General features: G+C 48.2%; 3 protein-coding genes and 1 non-coding gene across 9 annotated transcripts in view; all 4 read left to right on the forward strand.

The window, feature by feature from the left end:
* The window catches only part of ATG16L1 (autophagy related 16 like 1), a 44,675-nt gene extending 36,642 nt beyond the window's left edge, over window positions 1–8,033 (forward strand). For 5 of the 6 annotated variants that reach the window (XM_077956496.1, XM_077956497.1, XM_077956498.1 and 2 more), the window contains 6 exons: window positions 2,220–2,340; window positions 2,612–2,717; window positions 4,494–4,643; window positions 4,752–4,799; window positions 5,642–5,743; window positions 6,637–8,033. In XM_077956496.1, coding sequence (XP_077812622.1) covers window positions 2,220–2,340; window positions 2,612–2,717; window positions 4,494–4,643; window positions 4,752–4,799; window positions 5,642–5,743; window positions 6,637–6,730 — 621 coding nt within the window. In that variant the 3' untranslated portion in view covers window positions 6,731–8,033. 6 annotated transcript variants of the gene reach the window in all.
* The window catches only part of DGKD (diacylglycerol kinase delta), a 207,538-nt gene that overhangs the window by 19,304 nt on the left and 161,630 nt on the right, over window positions 1–26,604 (forward strand). The gene's annotated exons all lie outside the window — the stretch shown is intronic.
* Window positions 1,061–1,325, forward strand: LOC114671616 (small Cajal body-specific RNA 6). Its single transcript, XR_003721650.1, has one exon.
* Window positions 21,550–26,604, forward strand: part of SAG (S-antigen visual arrestin) — a 39,325-nt gene continuing 34,270 nt past the window's right edge. The window contains exon 1 of the mRNA XM_001114858.5: window positions 21,550–21,639. Coding sequence (XP_001114858.2) covers window positions 21,565–21,639 — 75 coding nt within the window. The 5' untranslated portion in view covers window positions 21,550–21,564. The remainder of the gene's footprint in view (window positions 21,640–26,604) is intronic.

A 26,604-nucleotide genomic window follows, 5' to 3' on the forward strand; every position in this document is an offset into this window, starting at 1 on the left:
CTGTAATCCTAGCACTTTGGGAGGCCGAGGCAGGCAGATCACTTGAGGTCAGGAGTTCAAGACCAGCCTGGCCAACATGGTAAAACCCGTCTCTACTAAAAATACAAAAATTAGCTGGACATGGTGGCGCATGCCTATAGTCCCAGCTACTCAGGAGGCTGAGGCAGAAGAATCACTTGAACCTGGGAGGCGGAGGTTGCAGTGAGCTGAGATCACGCCACTGCACTCCAGCTTGGGTGACAAGAGCGAAACTCTGTCTCAAAAAAGAAAAAAAAAGAATTTAAGAAGTAGCCTACCCAAGTTTTTTGGTCTCTCCCCGTGATTTGTGCAGAGTGGATGTTTTATATTGAATGGAATCATTATTCATGGACTGCATGTAGTGGAGGCTTTGTTAGTGGAGCTTTCTTGATCTTACAGAAGGATCAGTGGGAGGTTTTCACACAACTGTAGCACAGCCGGCACCCAACTGGCAGCAGTTGTAAGATGCTGTCCCAGTTTCAGAGGTTTGAATGTGGGATAAGGCAGTGTGAGAACTCATGCAAGCTTCCCTCATTGAAGACGAGAGGGTAGTATATGTGGTAGTATAAGTTTTTTGTTTCTGTGCTGAAGTGGAGTTAACTCCACTGAAAATAGAGGAAAGATTGGTTTCAAAAATGTTAACACAAAAAATCTAACCCCGAACCATGAGGTCTCATCTTTGGGAGCTGAGGTTTGGAGTGCAGTGGCAGGATCTGGGCTCCCTGAAGCTTCGACCTTCTGGGCTCAAGCAGTCCTCTCACCTCAGCCTCCCCTGCAGCTGAGACTGTAAGTACATACCACCACACCCAGCTAATGTGAATTTTTTTGTAGAGATGAGGGTCTCACTATTTTGCCCAAGCTGGTCTCAAACTCCTGGGCTCAAGCAGTCCTCCCAGCTTGGTCTCCCAAAGTGGTAGGATTACCAGTGTGAGCCACTTTGGCCACCCTTGCATTTTCTAATTAGAAAGAAAACATCAGTGAATACCTTCTGAACCTCTGGTGTTTTAACACATAGAAAAATGTTGATCATGCACTGCATAGAGGTCAATGATGAATGGTAAAAGGTCTGAGTCCTCAGATCCCCTCCCAGCATCCCAGTTATCCCCAGCTGCCTCTCCTCCATCGCGCTTCAGAAGTGCTGTGATGGGCAGAAGGGCAGCCGACACTCCGTGATGTCCCTCATTCTGTGTTCCTCCGTGAGCTCAGGGAAGACACTGGTTGGCATCCAACAGCTTAGTCACAAAGGGATTTGATTGTTGGGAGTGCTGATATCTGTGGCTATGATCAGACTTGTTCAAGCTGAGACCTCTGATTGAAAATCCCCCAGGGGTTTTAATTGTTTACATAGAGTCCTGATGTTGCCTTTTGTAAATTATGCTTGTGGTGACCTTGTCTAGTCTGACTTTAAATATGGAACTGACTTTCAGCAGCATGGGGCAAAATCAAGGCTTTAAACTTTTTAAAATTTGATATAATCCAGACATACAAAAAATTACAAAAACAGTACAGCAGATATCTGTGGTAGAGCTGATTTCAAATTCAAGATTGAGGATGGGGAGCACGTGAAGCTTGGTCCTAGTGATGTTCAGTTTTTGTTTTTAATGTTATTTTTAGTGGCAATTTTATCCTTTTGGTCTTGATACCTCACATTTGGCCAACACTCAAAGATAGGCTTCCTATGAAATGTGTGGCCTCTGGATAAGACTCAGGAATGAAATTGTTGCTTCGTATCCTGTTTGGGATTTGTGTGTGTGTGTGTGTGTGACAGGATCTTGCTGTCACTCAGGTGGAGTACAATGGCATTGTCATAGTTCACTGCAACCTCGGCCTCCCAGGCTCAAGCAGTCCTCTTGCCTCAGCTTCCCAAGTAACTGGGACCCCAGGCACATGCCACCACTCCCTGCAAATTTTTGAAAAAAGTTTTTGTAGAGATGGGGGTTTCACTGTGTTGCCCAGGCTGGTCTTGAACTCCTGGGCTCAAGCAGTCCTCACACCTTGGCCTCCCAGCATGTTGGGATTGCAGGCATGAGTCTGTGCCTGACCTGTGTCTTTTTCCTTTGCTGTCTTATCACTTTGAGTGTTCCTGGCCGGATCTCAGGGTGGTCTGACACTCTGACTGGAGGTAAGGATGCTGTGGATACTTTGCTAGCATAGGCAGGGCCTGGCGCCCTGAGGCTCACCCTGGCTGTGTTCTCTCCTAGCACACACTCACGGGACATAGTGGGAAAGTGCTGTCTGCTAAGTTCCTGCTGGACAATGCGCGGATCGTCTCAGGAAGTCACGACCGGACTCTCAAACTCTGGGATCTACGCAGCAAAGTCTGTGAGGAAATTCAGTCTCTCTGTCTGTGTATATGCTTAGATGTTAGCGTGGAGGTGTGTGTGTGCACGCCAGAGCCTGCATTATGTAATATAGTTTGAATTTCAGATCTGGCTTCACGTTTAGAGGGGCACTGAGGGTAGTGATAGTTTTTCTTGTTTGAGGCTTCATTAAGTGAGTAACTCTGACAAGTCAGTGGTTCGAGGGTAGCAGCATTATGTAAACAGCCACGTTGGTGCCTCTGCTTGATTAATGATGTTTGCGTTTCTTTCAGGCATAAAGACAGTGTTTGCAGGATCCAGTTGCAATGATATTGTCTGCACAGAGCAATGTGTAATGAGTGGACATTTTGACAAGAAAATTCGTTTCTGGGACATTCGGTATGATACCCAAGCGCCTGACAGGAGGCACATGAGAGTCTCCACAGTGATGGTTCTGTACATGGGTTGTGCTTTTAAAATCTCAGGACATGACAGAAATGAGCTTCAGTACGTGCATGTTTAGTGTTAGCTTATTAACACTCGGCTGTTCTTTCCCGTGAAGTAGCCTGTGGAGCTTAGCAGTCATTTATTGAACATGCAGTGAGTGCTGGGCCCTTCACCAGCTGGCAGGTGAGAAAAGGCACACAGGATACTCTTCCTCCCTTTAGGTAATTTAAACTGTAGTAGGGAAGGCAGACACAAAAGTCAGTGACTCGTGTGTTGAAGTAGAGGCAGGTCCCTTTGCCCAAGTGTGCTAAAGAATGCCTCTCCAGATGTCTCCGGAGACTTGAGTAGGATTCACACAGCAGGAAAGCCGCTCAAACTTTTGAGTGTGTGTCTGGTGGCTGATACATGGCAAGTGGGCAGAAGCCAGTGAGGTGGCTATGGTGCGTTGAAATCAGGTTGCCACGGGCTTGATAAGCCATTTTCAAACGACTCGATCCCGTAAGTCGTTGGGTGTTTAGCAAGGAAATGGTTGCTTTGCAGGAGTCTAGTAGATGACTTTGGTGGCATTTTGAGAGGGCATATTGGGGAACAGGAAATCAATAGAGTTGATAAGGACCTAAGTTCAAGTCAGTAGAGGAACATGTGGAGGAGGGAATCTATTTGAAGGAGAATTTGGACAGGGCTTGTTGACAGGTTGGAGGCAGAGGATGAGGAGGGGGAAGACAGGATGGAGAGTAAATGAGGACAGCCTCCCAGCAGGGTTGTAGAGAGGGCGGGGGTACAGGGCCCGTGGTGATAGATGATGCTTTGAAACACAGCATGGCACCAGAAAGTCCTGACAATGCTCATGGTTCCTGGACACCACTTCACATTTTATTCATAATCTTTAGTTTGCTTTTAAAACCTGAAACTGGAACTTGAAACATGGAATTTGAGAGTTAAGCTGGATGTTCGAAGTCTCTTAGTCCATCCCATAATTTGACAGGTGAAGACCCCGAGTCCCAAGGAAGTGGAGTAGCTTGCTTCAAGCTGCATATTTAGCAACAGTCAGATAAATTCTTGCTTAGTTACGGTGTGAGGTAGAAAACGGTTTCATTGAAGGCTTACAACAAAGTCATCACAGAACAGGTCAGCACCCACTTTGGCTGTAAATGTCACCAACAGGGCCCTGCCCAGGGTGGCCGTTAGCCGACCTGGACATGGGCTGGAGCACAGAGAAGAAGAAGGAGGTGCATAGAACCGTGGCTCTGCGCTGGCTTTCCTGGCCCCATGTCTAGAGGTGGAGGGCCACAGAGCCACACTGAATAGGGCAGAAAGCCTGCAAGAGCCTACAGGGTTACACTGACAAGGCAGCCCAGGCCCGCGAGTGCACGTTTCTTTGCCAACTTTATCCAAAAGTTGAAATCACATCACTGAACTAATACTAATTGGGTAGTAGCCCTAGTTAGCTCATGCTGATCAGAAACTCTGATTGGTGACTGTTGTCATCCCAAAAATGGATGAGGAAATTCTGACCAACTTCAGAGTTCCAGTCTGGAAATGACTGTCTTAGGGTCTATTGATGAGAAAGTAAGAAAAGCGGTCACAGGTTATTAGAAGGCTGGGAACACATTTACTGCGCTGGCAGAGCGTTGCATGCTAGTTGAATTGCAGCGCCTTTTTTTTCCTCCACGGCATGAGGTCTAGTTTGGCCTATGTTACATTTCTCCAATCTGTTGTCCCTCTTAGATCAGAGAGTATAGTTCGAGAGATGGAGCTGTTGGGAAAGATTACTGCCCTGGACTTAAACCCAGAAAGGACTGAGCTCCTGAGCTGCTCCCGGGATGACTTGCTAAAAGTTATTGATCTCCGAACAAATGCTGTCAAGCAGACATTCAGGTAACTGAAGACGTGCTGGTTGCATGAAGACCAGAGTCCCAGCCCTGCTCTCTTACGTGCTCTATGGCCTGAGCTCCCTGAGTGACAGTGCCCTGTTGTTTGTTTCAGTGCACCTGGGTTCAAGTGCGGCTCTGACTGGACCAGAGTTGTCTTCAGGTTAGTAGTGACCCACCCCCTGCCAATTTGGTTCATCACAAAGAGTTCTGTGTGGGCATTTTCCCACTGGGGATACAGAGCTAAATTTTGTTCAGTGCCCAACCTGTGTTTCCAGGAATGTGCTTGTAAGTTCATTATTGCAGGCCACCATTATTGTCTCTTTCCAGTGTTCCTTTTGTGATTACAGGAACCTAACGTGTTGTACCAAAAAATAACAGTTGGCTGGTTGCTTTCTTCTGGGTGAGCCCATTAGGTACACTTCTCATCACTCATTCACGCAAGAGCTATTGCCTCACACCTTAAGTTTGGAAGGTGTGAGAGCTTTGGAAAAGGGCAGGAATGGCTGTGGGCCTGGGGTGGGACTGAAAAGCCTTTTTGAAGAAGGGTGTGCAGGTGGTCTGCAGTTTTCCGCTCCTTGTTCCCTTCTTCCATGTATCGTGCTTCTTCCAAATACGTTTCCAGGCTCGGTTGCTAAGATGCTTCTTTTCTTTCCTCCTGCTCTTTGAAGCGTGTAACAAGGCAGTCCACGGGCTGAAACCCTGAGCTATGTGGAGGTTGGCTTTGATCTCCCTATATGTTGTGTTGTTCAAGTCTGTAGATGGTTAAGGACTTGGAGCCCCAAGAAGTAATGTGATGCCACTCTTCATTAGCGGATGGTGCTGAAATACTGGGGAAAAGCAGATTTGGCTTGAAGGGCCATGAATAGCACACATTCTGAGGTCTAGGCACACAGGAGTGGCCATCAGTGAAGAACAAACATTCCTTCTTGGGAAAAAGGCCACGGAGATGCTGAATGGGGGATGGGGAATTGACAGCCTTTCCTTTCTTCCTGTCTTCTCTAGTCCTGACGGCAGTTACGTGGCGGCAGGCTCTGCTGAGGGCTCTCTCTACATCTGGAGTGTGCTCACAGGGAAAGTGGAAAAGGTTCTCTCAAAGCAGCACAGGTAAGACGAGCCCTGTCTCAGCGCCCCCTTGCGTTGTGAGCACGGCCTTTGACTTGATCTCAGGGTCATCCGGTTTAGACCTCAGTCAACACCATGAGGGCACTGCCCGCCCGCCCACCTGCTCGGCTGACTGAGCTAGGTCAGTGGAGAGAAGCTGGGGCCATTCACAGCACAGCAGGCCACAGTCTACAGAGTACTCCAGGTAGAGCGGTTAGAGTGGCGGCCGCTGGAGAAAGGGTTATAGAAACACATCCCTGTCTCTTTGGTTATGTCCCATGTCCTCTGTGTCTCCTTACCCTTCTCTACTCTCCTTCCTTTCTGCCTCCCTCTCTCCCTTGGAAGTCCCTGTTGTCAGTGCATTGACATGTCCTAAACACTAATTTCCACACACCTTATTTTATCTTCCACCTGATAGGCAGGCCCCAGACCCCCTTTTTTCCTAACTTTGTTCTGCCCACACAAGCCCACCTGCTAGTCGGAAGCCAGATACCATTTTCCTTCAGAACCTTCTCTCCCTGCCCTTGGGCAGCAGCAACTGCTCCCAGACCTAACCAGTGCTGGCCACCACTGCCTGGCTCTTCAGAGGCATGTGTCCTGTCTCTTTCCAGCTCACCCAGAGCTCCTCTCTTGGGGAGAGTGTGATAAGCGCTGACTGCCAAAGGGGCCAAACTCCCTTCATCCCAGCGTGACTTAATTAAGTACACCACTGGATTTTTCAGAGGTCTTTTGCATTGTAGTGAGCTCCTGCCTTGCTGTGGGCACAGTGCCAGAGAGTGAAATGGAAGTTGGCAAAATTGTGACTCCCTGAGTGCACAAGCTTCTGGTGTTTAGTTTACTAAGATCTCATCCCAAATGTTCTGAAACTTGGTACTTTTCTGATCTCTCCTTTGAAGCTCGTCCATCAATGCGGTGGCGTGGTCGCCCTCTGGCTCGCACGTTGTCAGCGTGGACAAAGGATGCAAAGCTGTGCTGTGGGCACAGTATTGACGGGGCTGTCAGGGCTGGGAGGACCCCAGCGCCCTCCTCAGAAGAAGCACGTGGGCTCCCGCAGCCCTGTCCTGGCAGGTGATGTGCTGGGTACAGCATGGACCTCCCAGAGAAGCTCAAGCTATGTGGCACTGTAGCTTTGCCGTGAATGGGATTTCTGAAGATTTGACTGAGGTCTCTCTTGGCCTGGAAGAATAACACTGAAAAAACCTGACGCTGCGGTCACTTAGCAGAGGCTCAGGTTCTTGCTTTGGGAAACACTACTAGCTCTGACCTTCCATACCTCACTTGGGGGAGCACAGGGCCCCGCTGGGCCTCCTCACCAAGGGCAGTGCCAAAAACAGCCCCCACATCAAGGTGGTGTTCTCTGTGCTTTCTCTCATCCTTCCAAAGTTGGTTCTGGCCTGACGCATGTCCCATCACCGTGGGGTCATTTGCCCGGTGAACTCACTTTAAGCATTGGATTAACGGAAACTCCAAGGCTACAGACCCCTCCCTGGTGGGCTGCATGAATGTGTCTCATTACTGCTGAAATTTCCTCAGATCTCTTCCACTGTTCTTCAGAGCTTTCTGGCTCTCTTTCCCCCACAAAATTCGACATACTTAAAGATCTCTGTGTGGTTTAAAAAAAAATGTTTTTATGTTTTTTTGAGGTGGGAGAGGATGTGAGAAAATCTTTTCCAGGGAAATGGGTTTGCTGCAGAGGTAAGGATGTGTTCCTATATCGATCTGCAGACACCCAGAAGGTGGGTGCACACTGCATGCTTGGGGTGCCAAGGGATTTGAGACCTCCAACATATTTGTCTGAAGCTGGTGATTCTGGCCACGGCCCCTCTGCCAAGCCTGTGTGCCATGTCCTTGGTGCTTTAGTGCAAGAAGCCCAGGCTCAGAAGCACAGCAGTGCCATCTTTCCGTTTCAGGGGTTGTGATGAAGGCCAAGGAAAAGCATTTATCTTTACCATTTTACCTGTGTATAAAGTTTTAGTTCATTGAGTGTGCAAAACACCCTTATCACTTCTAAATTTGCACTTTATTTTTTTTTCTTCCATGCTTGTTCTCTGGGCATTTGGGGATGTGAGTGCTAGAGCCAGTGAGAGGTGTCAGGCCGCCTTCCCACTGATGGTCCTGGCCTCCACCTGCCCTCTCTTCCCTGCCTGGTCGCCACTTTCCAATTTGTCCTTCAGAGAACTTAAGGAGAGTTGAAATTCACGGGCCAGGGCACATCTTTTATTTATTTCGTTATGTTGCCCAACAGAACTTGATTGTAAATAATTAAAAAGAAATCTGTTATATACTTTTCAAACTCCATGCCTCTTGGTGATTATTTTATTCTCCCTTATCCTTAGAAAGGGGAAAGAAAGTGATTTGTTTACCTGGTAGTTATTTGTAAACAATGGCTAGTACTTTTTTTTCCCCATTTACCAAGTGTTTATTGTGTTTTTCGTTTGTTTGTTTTTTTTAACTGCATGATTCCATTTATATAAAATTCTAGAAAATATAAACAAATCTATAGTGGCAGAAAGCAGATTATTGGTTGTCTGCAGATGGAGGGAGGGGGAGGAATGAATTACAAAAGGCCACAAAGAAACAATTTGGGGCGATGGAAATGTCTGTTACCTTGATTGTGATGATGGGTTTATACCTATATACATATGTCAAAGCTCATCAAATTATGTACTTTAAATATGGGCAGTTTATTGTATGTCTGTCCCTTAATAAAGTTGAGGGGGGGAAGAGAGAGAAAGGCAAACACATAGAAGGAGGAAGGAAGACAGGAAGGAGGTAAAGAGGGAGGGAGGAAGGAGCGAGAGAGCGTTGAACAGCTCCGCCTTGGATGTGCCTCTCCGTTGCCATTGACCGGCTTAACTGATGCACTTTCCCATTTACTGGGAGCAGTCTGGGAACCAGGTTGAATTGTGTGGAGTGTCCTACTTGTTTGTTTGTTTGTTGTTGTTGTTGTTGTTTATATACTTTTAAGTTGTAGGGTACATGTGCACAATGTGCAGGTTTGTTACATACGTATACATGTGCCATGTTGCTGTGCTGCACCCATTAACTCATCATTTACATTAGGTATATCTCCTAATGCTATCCCTCCCCCCTCCCCGCTCCCCACAATAGGCCCCAGTGTGTGATGTTCCCCTTCCTGTGTCCAAGTGATCTCAATGTTCAATTCCCCCCTATAAGTGAGAGCATGTGGGGTTTGGTTTTCTGTTCTTGCGATAGTTTGCTGAGAATGATGGTTTCCAGCTGCATCCATGTCCCTACAGAGGACATGAACTCATTCTTTTTTATGGCTGCATAGTATTCCATGGTGTATATGTGCCACATTTTCTTAACCCAGTCTGTCACTGATGGACATTTGGGTTGGTTCCAAGTCTTTGCTATTGTGAATAGTGACAATGGCTAGTACTTTTTAATGGCCTTTTCTCGTTCATCATGTAAGCTCCACTCCACAAAGTATCACTCCCTGTAAACACTAGTGTTCCAGTTTCATGTCACGCAAATCTTAACGGACACTGGAAAGGTATTTCTTCAGAACGTTACCAGCTGCAGTAGAAGAGCCCCACACGATTCCTCTTCAGCCCCGCACATGGAGCCTTTCTCCAGTGAAACGCCACGCTGGAGAGGCATTCACTTGTGGTGGCTCAGATACCTGACACACAGCCTGAGCTGTGACAAGTGATGACCACCCTGCTCAGGAAACTCAGCCAGTCTCCACTTAGCCTGGCACCTGCAGTCAAGGTGCCATCAGGGTCTGAAGTCTGAGGCAGCCAGCACTTGCACAAAGCTGGATGAAGGCGAGATGTGTCGGCTCACACCTGTAATCCCAACACTTTGGGAGGCTGAGGCAGAAGGATCACTTGAGGCCAGGAGTTGGAGGCTACAGTGAGCTATGATTGCACTCCAGCCTGGTTGATAAAGTAAGACCCTGTCTCTTAAAAAAAAAAAAAAAAAAAAAAGTTGGATGAGCCCTTTGCAATCACTTCAAGAAGGTGATTCTCCAAATAGGCCCCAAACAAGTGTTCGAATAGTCTCAGATCATGCTGTTTTTGCATTTGGAGGGAAGCATGGCTGTTCTTTGCTCAGCCTGAGCTCCATTCCAGTCCCGTAACTGCCCGCCAGTGCTGAGGTCAACGCGAGGGTCTCACAGCACCGGGGAGTGTGGCTGCCCGTTAACTCCCTGCCTAGGGTGTGGACAAGGGCCTTTCCAGCAGCTAGTTGTGTTTTTATTTCTTTTTTTTTTTTTTTTTTTTTTTTGAGACAGGGTTTTGCTGTGCTGCCCAGGCTGGAGTACAGTGGTATGGTCACTGCTCACTGCAGCCTCGACCTCCCAGGCCCAGGCGATCTACTCCCTCAACCTGAGCATACCACCATGCCTGGCTAATTTTATTTTTAATAGAGATGGGGTCTCAGTAGGTTGCAGGAGGGTCTCCAATGGCAGTGCCCAAAGCAGTCCTCCTGCCTCAGCCTCTCAAAGTGCCAGGAGTATGGGAGTGGAGCCACTTTTGTTTGGCCCTATTTTTCTTTATGTTTTTATTTTTATTTTTTGAGATAAGATCTCTGTCACCCAGGCTGGAGTGGAGTGGCACAATCTTGGCTCACTGCAGCCTCTGCCTCCCAGGCACAAGTGATCCCCCCACCTCTGTCTCCCGAGTAGCTGGGACGATAGGATAGGTTGGTGCCACTACAGCCAGCTAATTTTTTATATTTTGTAGAGACGGTTTCACCATGTTACCCAAAGCCTTATTGTTAAAGTGCATACTGTTCATATGCTGCCTCTTACCATAGATGTCCCAAAGCCCCTCCTGCTTTCACAGCATGGCACCCGATGTTTCGTGGGGACACTAGGGTGAATGGATGGAAGAGGCTGCTCTTAGGCTCCAGGAGCAAGTCGGCTGGGAAGTCGCAGGTTGCTGAGTGTACCAAATCCTGCACAACTACCTGAGTGTCTGTAGCACAACAGCAGTCTTAATTGATTAGATCTTTTCTTTCTTTTGAGGTAGGGTCTTATTCCAGTTACCCAAGTGGAGTGCAGTGGTGCAATCTCAGTTCACTGCCACTTTGACCTCCTAGGCTCAGGTGATCCTCCCACGTCAGCCTCCCGAGTAGCTGGGACTGCAGCCACCTGCCACCATGCTTGGCACTTTTTTTTTCTTTTTTTGTATTTTTAGTAGAGATGGGGTTTTGCCATGTTGGCGAGGGTTGTCTCGAACTCTGGACTCAAACAGTCCACCCGTCTGCCTTCTCAAAGTGCTGGGATCATAGACATGAGCCACTGCACCTGGCCACGCCCACAGGGACAGGTGTGACGCTAAGCTGTGTCTTCAAAAGTGAATGGGCTGTGCTCCTCCGCATGGCCTTTTCTAGGGTCCTGCTTTAATAAGTCCGGCTTATGTTAGAAATTCCTATTTTCCATCCAAAAAACTTTGGAAATCCCAGCACTTTGGGAGGCCAAGGCTGGCGGATCATGAGGTCAGGAGATTGAGACCCTCCTGGCTAACACGGTGAAACCCCATCTCTATCAAGAATACAAAAAATTAGCCGGGTGTGGTGGTCCACACCTGTAGTCCCAGCTAGTCAGGAGGCTGAGGCAGGAGAATCGCTTGAACCCGGGAGGTGGAGGTTGCAGTGAGCCGAGATCGGACCATTGAACTCCATTCTGGGTGACAGAGCAAGACTCTGTCTCAAAAAAAAAAAAAAAAAAAACCTTTGGAAATCTTGAGTAAAATGAGGTATGCCTGTATCTGCGTAGATTCTGTAAAAGTGCATGAGGTATGTGGTACCTGCCAGTAAAAGACGGGACTAATCACAGAATGATTCTTAGCTGCCTCACTTAAGCAAAATTTGACTTCTCTGGCTTCCAGGAACTCTGACTTTCCTAACAGGTCTCAACCCTTCCTGGCCTGTTTGTTCCAGATCCTCCCTCTCTGTGCATGCTCCAACTGTTCCTGTCCTCTCAACCTTCCCCGCTGCTTAGTGAGTCTTCCCCGGCACTGCGTTGCCTTCATATTCTAACCTGCAATTGGTGAGCACAGTGAGAACATCCAAATCAGGACAAACACAGAACCCAAGGGAGTAGACAGTATTGTCAGTATTGTCCAGTGTACCCACCACTCAACAGCCCTGTCAGTCTCAGTCAGCCCTCTTTGATGCTTTCCCCCCAGAGTATTTTAACGCAAATGTCAAGCACGTTGTTTTACCCGTGAATTACCATGCATCCCAACCCAGCCCGGCAAGGAGACCCGGCTGTGATTAACCTACTGGAATTAACAGTGACGGTATGACGGTATCACCCACCCTTCAGTCCAATGTTCCTGATTGTTGCAGTGGTGTTTCTTATGATTGGTTTGAAACAAAATCCAATTCGCTTTTGCTGTATAACCGACTACCTCAAACTTCATGGCTTAAAACAATGATTATTTACTAAGATTCTGTGAGGCAGCTGACCTGGTCTAGTGGGGATGGATGGTGGAGGTGGCTTTGTTCACACATCTGCTGGGGGGATTGCTGGCACAGCAAGCAAGCAAGCATCCGTGTATAAGCAAGCCCTTGTCACTATCCTTGGGTCACTTTTTTTTGTTGTTTTTTTAAATCTCACTCTGTCGCCCAGGCTGAAGTGCAGTGGCACAATCTCGGCTCACTGCAGGCTCCGCCTCCCGGGTTCACACCATTCTCCTGCCTCAGCCTCCCAAGTAGCAGGGACTACAGGTGCCTGCCACCATGCCCAGCTAATTTTTTTGTATTTTTAGTAGAGATGGGGTTTCACCATGTTAGCCAGGATGGTCTCCATCTCCTGACCTCGTGATCTGCCCGCCTCGGCCTCCCAAAGTGCTGGGATTACAGGCGCTGAGTATGTATTCTAGAACAGTAATTCTTGCTGACCTTTTTTTGAATGCCCCACACTGGATGTGGTTGGCTTCTCCATAAGCATACACTTGTATCTCAAGTGGGGACATTAGTCCTGCACATGACTGTGGGCCCAGCCCCCACTGTGGATTGCTCTGACCCCAGGCACAGGAAGGTGACGGCAGGCAAATTCTGGCTTTGGGCTTCATTTTTATCAGAGAACTACAGTGAGGAGAGGATAGGTAGGCATGCTTGTGAGCCAGGCACTAAGAGGATAAACTGTAAACAGCCTGGCTTCTAGTTAGGAAGCCGTAAGTCCTGTTGCCCCCAGGAGTACACCCATATGGTCCTAAGAGACTAAGAAGATCTCAGGGCCGTCATATGCTTTACACCCGATAGAGTGCTTGGCACATGGTGGGTTTATAGTAGTAGAATTAGTGGAAAACAAACCAGCCCCAAGATTGTCCCAAAGTATAACTAGCTGAAAGGAAGAGAGAATCGTTTAAAAATGTAATAGTAGGCCAGGCATGGTGGCTCACACCTGTAATCCCAACTGAGGTGAGCTGGGCGGATTACTTGAGGCCAGGAGTTTGAGACCTGCCTGGGCAGCATGATGAAACCCTGTCGCTACTAGAAATGCAAAAATTAGCCGGGTGTGGTGGCACATCCCTGTAATCCCAGCTATTCAGGATGCTGAAGCAAGAGGATCACCTGAGCCCCAAAGGTCAAGGCTGCAGTGAGCCATGATGGTGCCACTGCACTCCAGTCTGAGCGACAGAGCAAGACAGTGTCTCAAAAGAAAAAAAAATTTGAGATTCACATACCATAAACCATTTTAAAGTAAGCAATTCAGCAGCATTTAATATATTCACAATGTTGTGCAACCACCCCCTCTAATTCCAGCAAGAAAGAGGATCAGTGCTTTTCAGACGTTTTTGATCAGTAGCAGTGGATCTATCTGAAGGAAACTTATGAGCCCTCTCCCCAGAAAAAGGCATATCTACATAACTTTGCATGCAGCTTAGGTTCACAGATCCTGAAGCCCATCCAGGGATCCCAGGGTAAGCCCTCAGTTCGTGGTTGGCTCTCCACTCTTCTGTAGAAGCAACCTCATCATCGTCAGAACCCCCTTTAGTGTTGAGGCCCAGGTGGCATGACCAGAGGCTGAAGAAGCACACAAGATAGGTGTGAGCCTCACCGCTGGAGAGGACAAGAGAAAATCTTGATCAGGATCGTCCTGCACAAGACTTGACCTTCTTAAGGCCATCTGCACATTCCATGAATCTTTCCACTTTGCACGACAAGGCAGGCTGGGGGGGTCCCCTCAGACCGATAAAGGAAATAGGCCAGGCTACTCCCTCAAGGTCATAATGGATTCAGCAGTAGGCCAAGAACCCAGGACTCCGTCTGGGGCGGTTTGTACAGCATGCTCCTATTACATGGGAACCCGCAACATTAAGTACCATTTTCAGCACAGTGCCTCCAGACAGACATTGGAAATCTGTCTGGGAGTGGGCCCCCCAGGGTGGTGAGAGGGCTTCGGTGCCTACAAGGCTGATCATGGAAGGATTCACGTGCGGAAAAGATTAAGTTCGAGCGATGGAGAGAAGCAGAAGGGAAGCCAGTTCCATCCTAACGTAATTTTTCACTCTTTATACTAATAATTTAGTATTAGTAAATCATAATTTACTAATTCTAATTAGTAAATAATACTAGTAAATACTAATAATAGTAAATGCTAATAATTAGTAAATAATAGTTTTTTCACTCTTTATTCTATTTGGAAAAAAAAATGGATATCCAACAAATCCAACGAGATAGTGATTTCCCCATCCTTGGAAGCTTTCAGTAACTTATTGGAGATGTTAACAGAAGAGATCAAAGTAAGGGATGGAATGGGAACAAAGTGATTTTTTAAAGGTCTCTCATTACCTTGCAGACCCACAGGATTGCGTTTATGATTGCAGATATTATTAGCCAGCCCAACCCCAAACAGCCCTCTATTCTTTAAACTCACTGACTGAGTCTAGGAGATACATATTGGAATTAAGGTGACTTTTTTTTTTTTTTTTTTTTTTTTTTTTTTTTTTTGAGACGGAGTCTCGCTGTGTCGCCCAGGCTGGAGTGCAGTGGCCGGATCTCAGCTCACTGCAAGCTCTGCCTCCCGGGTTTTTACGCCATTCTCCTGCCTCAGCCTCCCGAGTAGCCGGGACTACAGGCGCCCGCCACCTCGCCCGGCTAGTTTTTTGAATTTTTTAGTAGAGACGGGGTTTCACCGTGTTAGCCAGGATGGTCTCGAACTCCTGACCTCGTGATCCGCCCGTCTCGGCCTCCCAAAGTGCTGGGATTACAGGCTTGAGCCACCGCGCCCGGCCTAAGGTGACTTTTAAAAGCTCCGATTCCCTGGCAGTCTTTATCCATACTTCAAGCTGCCCAGGTGTTCTCTGCTTCAGTAAAATCAAGGCAATGAGGACACGAGATTTTCATTTTGTAGCTGATGTTTAGCAGAGTTACCCATTTTCCTCGTGCATGAGCCCCAGTAAACCCCTAAGACGACAACCCCGCCCCAAAGCCCATAAACCTCTTAGCTGGATGCCTCCACCCCGCTCCCACCTCCCCTGCCCAGCAAGCCGGCTGCTGTGTTTAGTGTTTGGAGATGAAACACAGGGTTCAAAGCATTGTCTCACTGGAAGCCAACCCCAGAGAAACAAGCATGCTGTAGCCACTGGTGCCCAGACTTTGAGCATTCATAGAGCAATAATTCTCAAAAATAAATATAGGGGAAGATTGCCAGCTTTTAATTTTTGCCAAGTAAGGACTTTTTTCTAAACTACCACATACTCTTGATTGTTATTTCATAAAAAGAACGAACATTTTTGTCCTTGTGCTTAGGAGCTGCATTCTGAGATACGGGTAAAGTGTCATGATGTCTGCATGTACGTTCAAATGGTTAAAAAGGGAAAAAACAGGTAGATATAGAGGAGTGCAGGCAGCAAAATGTTAATTGTCAAATCTTGAAGTTGACCATGTGGGTGTCTATTGTACTGTTCTAACTTTTCTGTGCTTTAAAATTTCATAATAAAATTGTAGAATATGCAGAGCTCATGACAGAAGGCAGATCTGTGATTGCCTGGGGCAGGAGGGTGGATGGAGTTGTTGATGGAAATGGGTACAGGGAACTTTGGGGAGTGGTGGAATTGATCACAGCGATGGTTACACAATGTAGATGATGACCAAAACTCATCAAACTGTACACTCAAAATGGGTGAATTTTGTTAGTTATTAGATACATTTTCCCTCTATATGTATTTGCCTACACTCATCTATGTCTATCTCTATTTCAAAATTCACCCATTTCATATATATATCTCTTTTTTTTTTTTTTTTTTTTTTTTTTTGAGACAGAGTCTCGCTCTGTCGCCCAGGCTGGAGTGCAGTGGCCAGATCTCAGCTCACTGCAAGCTCCGCCTCCCGGGTTCCCGCCATTCTCCTGACTCAGCCTCCCGAGTAGCTGGGACCACAGGCGCCGCCACCTCGCCCGGCTAATTTTTTGTGTTTTTAGTAGAGACGGGGTTTCGCCATGTTAGCCAGGATGGTCTCGATCTCCTGACCTTGTGATCCACCCGTCTCGGCCTCCCAAAGTGCTGGGATTACAGGCTTGAGCCACCGCACCCGGCCTCATATATATATCTCAATGAAGATAGAGGGGAAGAAGAAAAAGAATGACTTGTTTTTTGTTTTTTCTTGTTTGTCTGTTTTTGTTTTTTGGGTTTTTTTTTTGAGATAGAGTCTCACTCTGTTACCCAGGCTGGAATGCAGTCTCGGCTCAGTGCAACCTCCATCTCCCAGGTTCAAGTGATTCTTTGCCTCAGCCTCCCAGGTAGCTAGGATTAAAGGCGCCTACCCCCACACCCAGCTAATTTTTATATTTTTTATAAAGAAGAGGTTTCACCATGTTGGCCAGGCTAGTCTCGAACTCCTTACCTCAAATGATCCGCCCGCCTCTGATTCCCAAAGTGCTGGGATTACAGGTGTGAGCCACTGTGCCTGGCACAGCATTTTTTTTTTTTTTTTTTTTTTTTTTTTTTTTTGAGACAGGGTCTCGTTCTGTTGCCCAGGCTGGAATACGTGACATGCTCGCGGCTCACTACAACCTCAACATCCCAGGCCCAAACAGTCCTCTGACATAAGCCTCCCAAGTAGCTGGGACCACTGGCACACACACCACCAGGCCTGGCTAATTTTGTTTACTTTTTATAGAGATGGGGTCTCACTATGTTGCCAGGCTGTTCTCAAACTCCTGTGCTCAAGCGATCCACCTGCCTTGGCCTCTCAAAGTGCTCAATAAATGTACATATATGTATATATTCACAAATACATAATCCACCTGCCCTGGCCTCTCAAAGTGCTCTGTAAATGTACATATATGTATATATACACAAATACATAGCCTCTGTGTGTTTTCAAAACGTGGACGTGCGACACGCACCATTCTACAACCTTGTTGGTTCTGTCACAATCTCTCACCTTTCTACTCCAGGCATTTTACCACAGTCAGATTTTCCCAATGAACCCAAAATGTCCTACACATCCCTTTTGGCCAGTTGTGTATTCAGTCTGGAGCTGCACACGACATCTGGGTGTCGAGTGCCTCAGCATCTTTTAATATAGTAAACCCCATTTTTTTTTTCTTTGAGACAGAGCAGAGTGGCTCTGTCACCCAGGCTGGAGTGCAGTTGCATAATCTCGGCTCACTGCAACCTCTGCCTCCTGGGTTCAAGCGATTCTTCTGCCTCAGCCTCCCAAGTAGCTGGAACTACAGGCGCCCACCACCACACCTGGCTAATTTTTGTATTTTTAGTAGAGACGGGTTTCACTGTGTTGGCCAGGCTGGTCTTGAACTCCTGACCTCGTGATCCACCTGCCTCGGCCTCCCAAAGTGCTGGGATTACAGGCATGAGCCACCGCGCCTGGCCTAGTAAACCCCATTTCTATGGCACTGTTTGTTGGATTTGTCTGGCAGTTCACTTGTGTCACGTAGCTCATTCTTTGTATTTCCAATAAACTAGAAATGATGTCGGAAGGCTCATGGATTCAAGTTAACCCCAAGGGACACATCCCATGTGGCTAACACCACCGGCAATATGAAGATTGACCCTGGTATCTGCCATGCACCTTGGGATGACAGCATGATCCATGTGGCATCGCTTCAGTCCTACAGTCATTTTCCCATCAACTCTTCACCTGATGGTTTTAACACCAATGAATAATCTTTGTGTTTTAAAATAGGGGTTTTGCAGTTCAGGTATGGTGAGGCCAACAAAAGAATATGCTAAGGATAGGGTGACATTGAAGTGAAGACTCAAAGCAATTGAAGGAGTGAGCCATGTCGCCGGCTGCGGGAAGAATGTTCCAGGAGAGGAAATGGCAAGTGGAAAGGCCTAGACGGAGGTTTAAAGAAAAGCAGGCCAGCGGTGGTGGCTCATGTCTGTAGCTCCAACACTTTAGAAGGTTGAGGTGAGCGGATCAGTTGAGGTCAGGAGTTCGACACCAGCCTGGGCAACATAGCAAGACTCTATCTCTACAAAATTTTAAAGAATTAGCTGGGTGTGGTGGCATATGCCTGTAGTCCTAGCTACTCGGGAGGCTTAGGTGGGAGGAGCGCTTGAGCCCGGGAGTTCAAAGCTGCAGTGAGCTGTGATTGCACCACTGCACTCCAGCCTGGGTGACAGAGCTAGACCCTGTCTCTAAAAGAAAACAGACTCGGTACTCTGGAGCGAAGTGGACAAGGGAGAGAGAGTGGTGAGAAATAAAGTCAGAGGTAACGGGGGGCCAGAGCATGCTGGACCTGGCAAGCATTGTCCAGACTTAGATGGGAAGCCATTGGAATGTTTGAGTGGATGCTGATACCCCAAATGTCGGAACAAGCTTTCTGCATATACTCGTTTCGTTCCCAAGTCAGTCCCCCATGTAAGTGTGTTAGTGATCACAGAGTCCCCTCCATCCATTCCCTGAGTGTTCTTGGGAGCAGGCATCGTTCTGGGCACTGTGAAGACAAAAGTGAGGGAAATGACCTAGGCCCTGCCCTCATGGAGCCTAGACTCCCGTGAGAGAAGAGAGACCGTAGAATAATTCCCAACCAAGAATGAAATGCGGCCAGGCACGGTAGCTCCTGCCTGTAATCCCAGCACTTCAGGAGGCCAGGAGTTCGAGACCAACCTGGCCAACATGACGAAACCCCATCTCTATTAAAAATACAAAAATTAGCTGGGCGTACTGGTACACAACTGTAATCCCAGCTACTCGGGAGGCTGAGGCAGGAGAATTGCTTGAACCCGGGAGGCGGAGGCTGCAGTGAGCCGAGATGGCGCCACTGCACTCCAGCCCGGGCAACAGAGTGAGACTCTATCTCAAAATAAAAAAATAAAAAAGAGTGAAATGCAAGTGTGCCTCCAGTCTGGTCCTGGAGGTTGGGGATAGCTCCCCTGAGGAAGCGACTCCTGGTCAAAAATCTGAAAGGCCAAGAAGAGTCAACAAAGTGGAGAGAGGAGAGGCTTGTTCCAGGCAAAAAGAACAGTGGGAAGGAGGAAGCGTGGCAGACGGCGTGGAAGGAAAGGCAGGCGGAGGTTCCAGAGGCTGCAAGCTTTTTGCCTGCATTTTAAGAGCAATGGGTGATTATAAGCAAGGGGTGACAGGTCCGGGCTCAGAAGGTCTCTCTGCCTCTGTGTGGAAAAGGGCTTGGAGGGTAGAAATAAATATAGTCGGCTGGGCGTGGTGACTCACGCCTGTAATCCCAGCACTTTGGGAGGCCGAGGCAGTTGGATCACCTGAGGTCAGGAGTTCGAGACCAGCCTGGCCAACATAGCGAAACCCTGTCTCTACTAAAAATACAAAATTAGCCAAGTGTGGTGGGCGGGCACCTGTAGTCCCAGCTACTCGGGAGGCTGAGGCAGGAGAATCACTTGAACCTGGGAGGCAGAAGTTTCAGTGAGCCGAGACTGCACCACTGCACTCCAGCCTGGGAGACAGAGCAAGACTCCATCTCAAAACAAAAAACAAAACAACACAAAAAAAGAAAAGAAATAGATGTAGTCAGGCCAGTCCTGGGAAGCAAAGGCCGTGCTGGGGATGGGAGGAGGCAGACAGGTTCCAGAGACAGTGAGGGGATCAACAGGACTCCTGGAGCCATCAGTCAGTAGGAGCGGGTGGAGGAGAGGGACAGATCCAGCTTGGTTTGCATAACACCGGGTTCATCTTGAGGCTGACATTTCTCCTTGACCTTTTTGTTTAGTCCCCACCCCCAAGGTCGCATTAGCTGCCTGCTGAGTTTAATCAAATCTCTTCCTGTCCTGGCAATGCCCGGGAATGAAGGGATAATCAGTCTATTTCCAGAATCCAAAGAGGTTTAGAAGAAAAAGTAGCTTTCATTTAGCTGTTGGCCCTCCCACCAACCTTCCCCAAGTGAGCTGGGTGACTCACACATCTGAGACCCTCTGTATGGAGACCGGGACGGGGGTGTTGCTTAATGCTTAGAACTGCTGAAACTACCAGTTCACTGTCTCAGCACTAATCCAACTCTGCTCCTTAAGTGGGATTTGGCTTTTAGACATTGAGACCTGGACGCTGGGCATCCTCGCTAGATCCCCTACAAATTCCCCACATACACAGGCCAGGGGCCTCAGCGGTGCCTCTGCAGGCTCAGCTGGTGAGACGGCACCAGCTTGCTCAGAACAGGGGCTGGCTGTTCATCGTCTCAGAGCATAGAGACCCTCTCCTTGCCACCCGGCCCTTCCCACCTGGTTGGTGACAAATCACAAGGTATGTGACCACCACAGGCCAAAACCTTCTCAGAAACCTGGGGCAGGTGTGGGGAAGAGCCAGGATGGGCGTTTTCATGCAGACAGTAGGTCCCGCCTTCACCTTTTCTGTGTGGTTTCCGTAAGACTTTGCTATTTAAGGAGACTCGGAGTGAGCCGGGTGCTATGGCTCATGCCTGTAGTCCCAGCGACTCAGGAGGCTGAGGCTGGAGGATCACTTGAAGCCAGGAATTCGAGACCAACTTGAGCAATACAGTCAGACCCAGTCTCTAAAAAAAAAACAAAAAACAAAAATAAAAATAAATGAGCTAGACATGGTGTCACACACCTGTAGTCCTAGCGAGTCAGCAGGCTGAGGCAGGAGGATCACGAGCCCAGGAGTTCGAGGTTACGGTGAGCTGTGATTGTGATGCTGCCCTCCAGCCTGGGCGACAGAACGAGATCCTATATCTTAAAAAAAACCTCAGAGTATGTTTAATTCCAGACCACTAAGACGGCCTCTTAATTGTAATACAGGGTGGCTATCTCTTAGTAGGAATTGCTGAATAGAACTTTTGGGATTTTAATATAGTCTTTAAAAAAAAAAATTGATAGGATCTTGCTATGTCCCCCAGTCCAGTCTCCAGCTCCTGGCTTCAAATGATCCTCTCACTGCAGCCTCCCAAAGTGTTGAGATTACAGGTGTGAGCCACAGTACCCGGCCATTAATATATTCTTGAAAACAGTCTTTGTGAAGTAGTTATGTTGTGGTTTTCAGGAACTTTTTTGATTTATTTGCCATTAGACACAGTCACGATAGAACTTTAAATTCCACCTGGCTAAGTGTGATAACACCAAAGGTTAGCCAGAAAGTAAAACCTCACTGGAATCTAGCTAGACTCCCTGGTGAGGTGTACTGAGAAATGTCTGAAGCTTACCAAGAAAAATAAAATATCGAAAACACCCCAAATCATGCTGCAGTAAAATACAAACTAAGCAAAGACTCATCAGTGAAACTCGGATGTTGAAGCCGGTAGAAGGGAATGGTGAGGGTGCACCGCATCTTGTGAGTAGATTTCATACCCAGGATGTTCTTGACTTGATATTTAGGATCGTCTTACCTTTCTCCAGTCCTCTTAACGCCTGACCAACACCCCAAGGTGGTAGAAGTTGCCAGGGACAGATAACATGGCAGCCAGCGGGAAGACCAGCAAGTCCGAACCGAACCATGTTATCTTCAAGAAGATCTCCCGGGACAAATCGGTGAGTGGTGCAGCAGTGAGTGGTTTGATAGAAATTATTGTTTTTTAAAAATGGAGCTTTTTCACATACAGTGTAGTCACGAGCAACATCAAAACTCTTTGAGGACCAGGGCACGTGGCTCATGCCTGTAATCCCAGCACTTTGGGAGGCTGAAGTGGGATAACTTGAGGCCAGGAGTTCGAGACCAGCCTGGCCAACATGGCAAAACCCATCTCTACTAAAAATAAAAAAATTAGCTGGGTATGGTAGCAGGCACCTGTAATCCCAGGCTTGGGAGGCTGAGGCACAAGAGTCACTTGAACCCAGGAGGTAGAGGTTGCAGCGAGCCCAGATCATGCCACTGCACTGTAGCCTGGGTAACAGAGGGAGACTCTGTCTCAAATAAAAAACAAACAAACCCTGTGAGGGCCAGGGAAGCTTTGTGTCTATTTTGGTCTCTGTCTAAGATGGATGATCACTGAGATATAAATGAGTGAATGAACTGCAGAAACACAGGTTCTCTTCAATCTCATCAAGACTTTAGTCCTATGACCCTCAGTTTTCTCCCAATCCCTCAATCCCCACACTGTCTGCCCCACCTCTGCTTCTTTTCCTAGCCGGCCTTGAACCCTTGACCTACTATTTAAACACTGTTATTTAAACAGTGTTTTGTCAGTGTTACCTGTGATTCCCTTGGCCTTTTGTCTATCTCTTGTGTCACCTGCCTGGGTAAAACCCAGACAGTGATCATTGTGACTCCTTCGCTGTGCACCTACCCCACGGGACTCTCAAGCCTCAGCTGGGCCTGCAGGGCCCCAGTCTGCCCCCCTTCCACCACTCTCCAGGAGCACGTTAGATGCTCCAGGTGTGTCCATGAACTTCCTGGCATGGGAGAGGGTCCACCGTCCAGCATCTGCGGTTAGCGCCACTTGACATCTTCTTATGAGCCAAAAATCTAGCTCAGCACCATCCAGTGCAAGCCACATACGTAATTTTAAATTTTCTAGTAGCCACATTTAAAAAGTAGTAAGAAACAGGTGAAATTCATTTTGATGCTATATTTTATTTTAACCCATTATATCCAAAAAACTGTCAGTTCAACTCATAAATAATATAAGAATTATTGAAATCTGGTGTGTATTTTACATTTACAGAACATGTCAATTTGGAATGGCCATATTTCAGGTGTCCAGGAACCACCTTAAGCAGTGGCTACCCTACTGGACAGGGTAGCTCGCCATCATTCTGGTTTTTTTTTTTTTTTTTTTTTTTTGAGACGGAGTCTCATTCTGTCAACCAGGCTGGAGTGCAGTGGTGTGATCTCGGCTCACTGCAACCTCCGCCTCCTGGGTTCAAGCAATTCTTTTGCCTCAGCCTCCCTAGTAACTGGGACTACAGGCACCCGCCACCACGCCTGGCTAATTCTTGTATTTTTAGTAGAGATGGGGTTTCACCATGTTGGCCAGGCTGGTCTCGAACTCCTGACCTCAGGCGATCCCCCGATCTTGGCCTCCCAAAGTGCTGAGACCACAGGTGTGAGCCACCGCACCTGGCCCATTGTGGCTGACTTCTGAAACCCATATGGGGGCCAAAGAACCTCCCCATCCTTACTGTGCCACCCAGGAGATCCGGCTTTGCCTGTGTGCTTTCCGCCTTCTCCTTTCCTAGCTAAGGAACTCGGTCATTTTAATCAAGTACTCTGATTCTTTCTTTCTCCAAGCTCTTTCCCAAGTTGCATCTTTCCAGTCCATTTTATCTCAACTTTTGGCTGAAGAGGAAACTACTCGTGTTGGTGTCCCACATTGTTTTCCCCTCGCTCCTAGATAGACGTCCTTTCCACCCAGAAATGTAGAGGGTTTTTGTAGATAAGTCATCACAGTGGGGAAAAGAGAATTCAATTCCTGTCTCATGTATTCAGATCATTTTGCCAGCGACGTCTGTGTGGCCCCAGGCATGAGGTGCCAGGGCTTTGAGCCCATTTCTCTGTGATTCTCCGGACGTTGCCCTCTTCTTTGACCTTCATCCTCCAGCAGGTGGCTAAATGCCCCCGCTCCCGGCGTCTCACCCACACTTGACAACATCCAGAAGGAAGAGGCTGTGGTTTCCTGGGGTCTCTTGTAAAGGTCAGGAAATCTTTCCCAAGCCTCTTCTCCCATATCTCATTGGCCAAAACTGGGTCACATGCCCACCGTAAGCCAATCCCAAGGCAGAAGAATTAGATGATCACAGTGAATCAGGCCAATCAAGAATCGTTCCCTGGAGCTGGCCTCCTCTGAGCACACCGCCTGGTGGAAGATGGTGGTCCCTGAACACAGTTTGCAGCTTTTATCCAGAAGAAGGGGTGTGTGGCTGTTGGATGGCCCCCTGAAGGTTGGCTACAGTCTCCATCACCCACTTCTCTACCTGCCCCCATCCTGCCCCTGCCCTTCCTGTTGCAGTGGAAGGGGTGCTTTGCTCCCATCTGAAGTTCACCACCTCTTACACCCTGGGTTTCATGGTTGGCCACCTCCTCAGGGGCCTCAGCCATTGGTCTGCTTGTGTCTGCAGCCTCTCCTCTCTGCTAGTACTTCGTCTGGGCATGAAAAGAAGTACCAGCCAGGCGCGGTGGTTGACACCTGTAATCCCAGCATTTTGGGAGGCTGAGGCGGGTGGATGGCCTGAGATCAAGAGTTCGAGACCAGCCTGGCCAACATGGAGAAACCCCGTCTCTACTAAAAGTACAAAAATTAGCTGGGCGTGGTGGTGGGCGCCTGTAATCCCAGCTACTCGGGAGGCTGAGGCAGGAGAATTGCTTGAACCTGGGAGGCAGAGGTTGCAATGAGCTGAGATCGCGCCATTGCACTTCAGCCTGGGCAACAAGAGTGAAACTCTGTCTCAAAAAACAAAACAAAACAAATAAATAAGTAAGTACTGATCTTATGCACCTCAAAACAACCACCAACTACCCTCGACCCTATATCCTTTCTAGTTCTTCTTCCCTTGCAACCGAACCTTTTGAAAGAGAAGAAACACGTCCTCTCTTCACCTACCCTCTTCTCTCCCAGCCACTCTCCAGTGCCCCTCATCTGCACCACAGTCAGGCTGCCTAACCGGCCCTTCCCTTGCCGATCCATTCTCCACTTTACTGCTGATATGAGCTAAATCTCAGTGCTCCCTTCTATAAAATGGGCTCCATTCCTATCTCATTGAGTTGCTTTGAGGATTAAGTGAAACCATGTGGTCAAAGTGCTTAGCTTGGCCCTTGATACATGATAAGCACTCTAAATGCTATTTAATTCTTCCAAAAGCTATTTCTCTATTTAGCTTCTCTAAATACTGTTTAATTCAAGTCTTTCATCCTGCTTAAAACGCTTCAACGTCTTCTGAGGTTCTTTAGGGCCACGTCCTATGAGACCATTTCAGCAGCAGCCTGCATCCCCATTCGGTGGCCATTCACCTGCAGGTGAAGCCATTGGCAGTTCCAGAAGCAATCTCAGGGCCCCGGGCTTTGTATACATTTTGCTCAGACAGCATGCCCTCGCCGTCCCCTGTCCCCTGGCTATGCTATCTGTCCACTGGATAGAGCCTCCTCTGAAAGCAACAGCCTTCCGTCTCTCCTTCCCTCCTCCCTGCCCTCCCCTCAGGCTTCCTCCCCACCAGCCTTCGCCCTGGCATTTATTCCAGGGGCACGATTGTCAGTTCACTTGTTGGGCTCCCAACCAAAAAGCAGGGACCTTGGGGACCAAGGGGATGTCTTCTTCAGTTTTTATTTTCAGTAGCCAGCAGCTGCTGGGGCCTCCATAGCCGTGTATGGGATGAATGAAAGCAGCACTTGCCTAATTGACAGGCGAAGTCTAGCAGAGGAGACAGGCTCCTGCAAGAACATCCAGAACGCAGTGTGCTGCCGCTGAGGTGGAATCACAGGCCACGTGCTCCCGGGGCACCAAAGGCCAGGGGGTGCTGGGCAAAGGGAGAGCTGGGGACCCTGAGGTGTCCCCTGAAGCGTGGATAGGATTGCCCCCAGGTGAAAGGGCAGCAGAAGGGCCTTCCTTAGAGTGGAAACAATAGGAACAGAGGCACAAATCTGTGGTGTTTGGGGGAGCTGTGGCAGAGCCGCTGTGGCCAGAGCCCAGGGAAGAGCGGAGCTGTTAGAGGGGACACTCTCAGGGTGGCCACGCACAAGGCCCTGGAGTTTATGCCACAGAGAAGGAGTGAGCAGCCACTAGACACTGAGCAGCTGAATAGCGATGTAATAGTTACCATTCCTGCAAGGCAGCCTCCAAATAGGTTGATTTGAGGAGAATTTTTTTTTTTTTAGAGACAGGGTCTCACTCTGGGGACCAGTGAAGATCTCTTTACCCCCTTTGTGGGAGAGCAGGGTTGGAGTACAATGGTATGATCATAGCTCACTGCAGCCTCAACCTCCTAGGCTAAAGTGATCCTCCTTCCTCAGCCTCCCAAGTAGTTGAGACTACAAGCAGGCATCACGTTGCCAGGCTAATCTTTTTTTTTTTTTTTTTTTTGGAGAGATGGCAGGGGGCAGAGGAGGGGGTATCACTTTGTGACCCAGGCTTGAACTCCTGACTTCAGGCGATCCTTCCCACCTCGGTCTCTCAGTGCTGTGATTACAGGCATGAGCCACTCACTGTACCTGGCCAGAGGAGAGTTTTTAAAAGGGGCTGTTTGCTAAGGTGTAGGCAGGTGTGAAAGAAATCACAAGAAATAGCCAGGTACAGTGGTGGCTCATGCCTGTAATCCCAGCACTTTGGAAGGCCGAGGTGGGTGGATTGCTTGAGCCCAGGAGTTTGAGATCAGCCTGGGCAACATGGCGAGACCCCGTCTCGACAAAAAAAAAATATAAAAAATTAGCTGGGCATGGTGGCGTGCAACTGCAGTCCCAGCTGAAGTCAGGGAGGCTGGGAGTCAGAGGATCACTTGATCCCGGGAAGCAGAGGTTACAGTGAGGTGAGATAGTACCACTGCACTCCAGCCTGGGCGACAGAATGA

Source organism: Macaca mulatta, chromosome 12 (assembly GCF_049350105.2).
Source record: "Macaca mulatta isolate MMU2019108-1 chromosome 12, T2T-MMU8v2.0, whole genome shotgun sequence".
NCBI lineage: Eukaryota > Metazoa > Chordata > Mammalia > Primates > Cercopithecidae > Macaca > Macaca mulatta.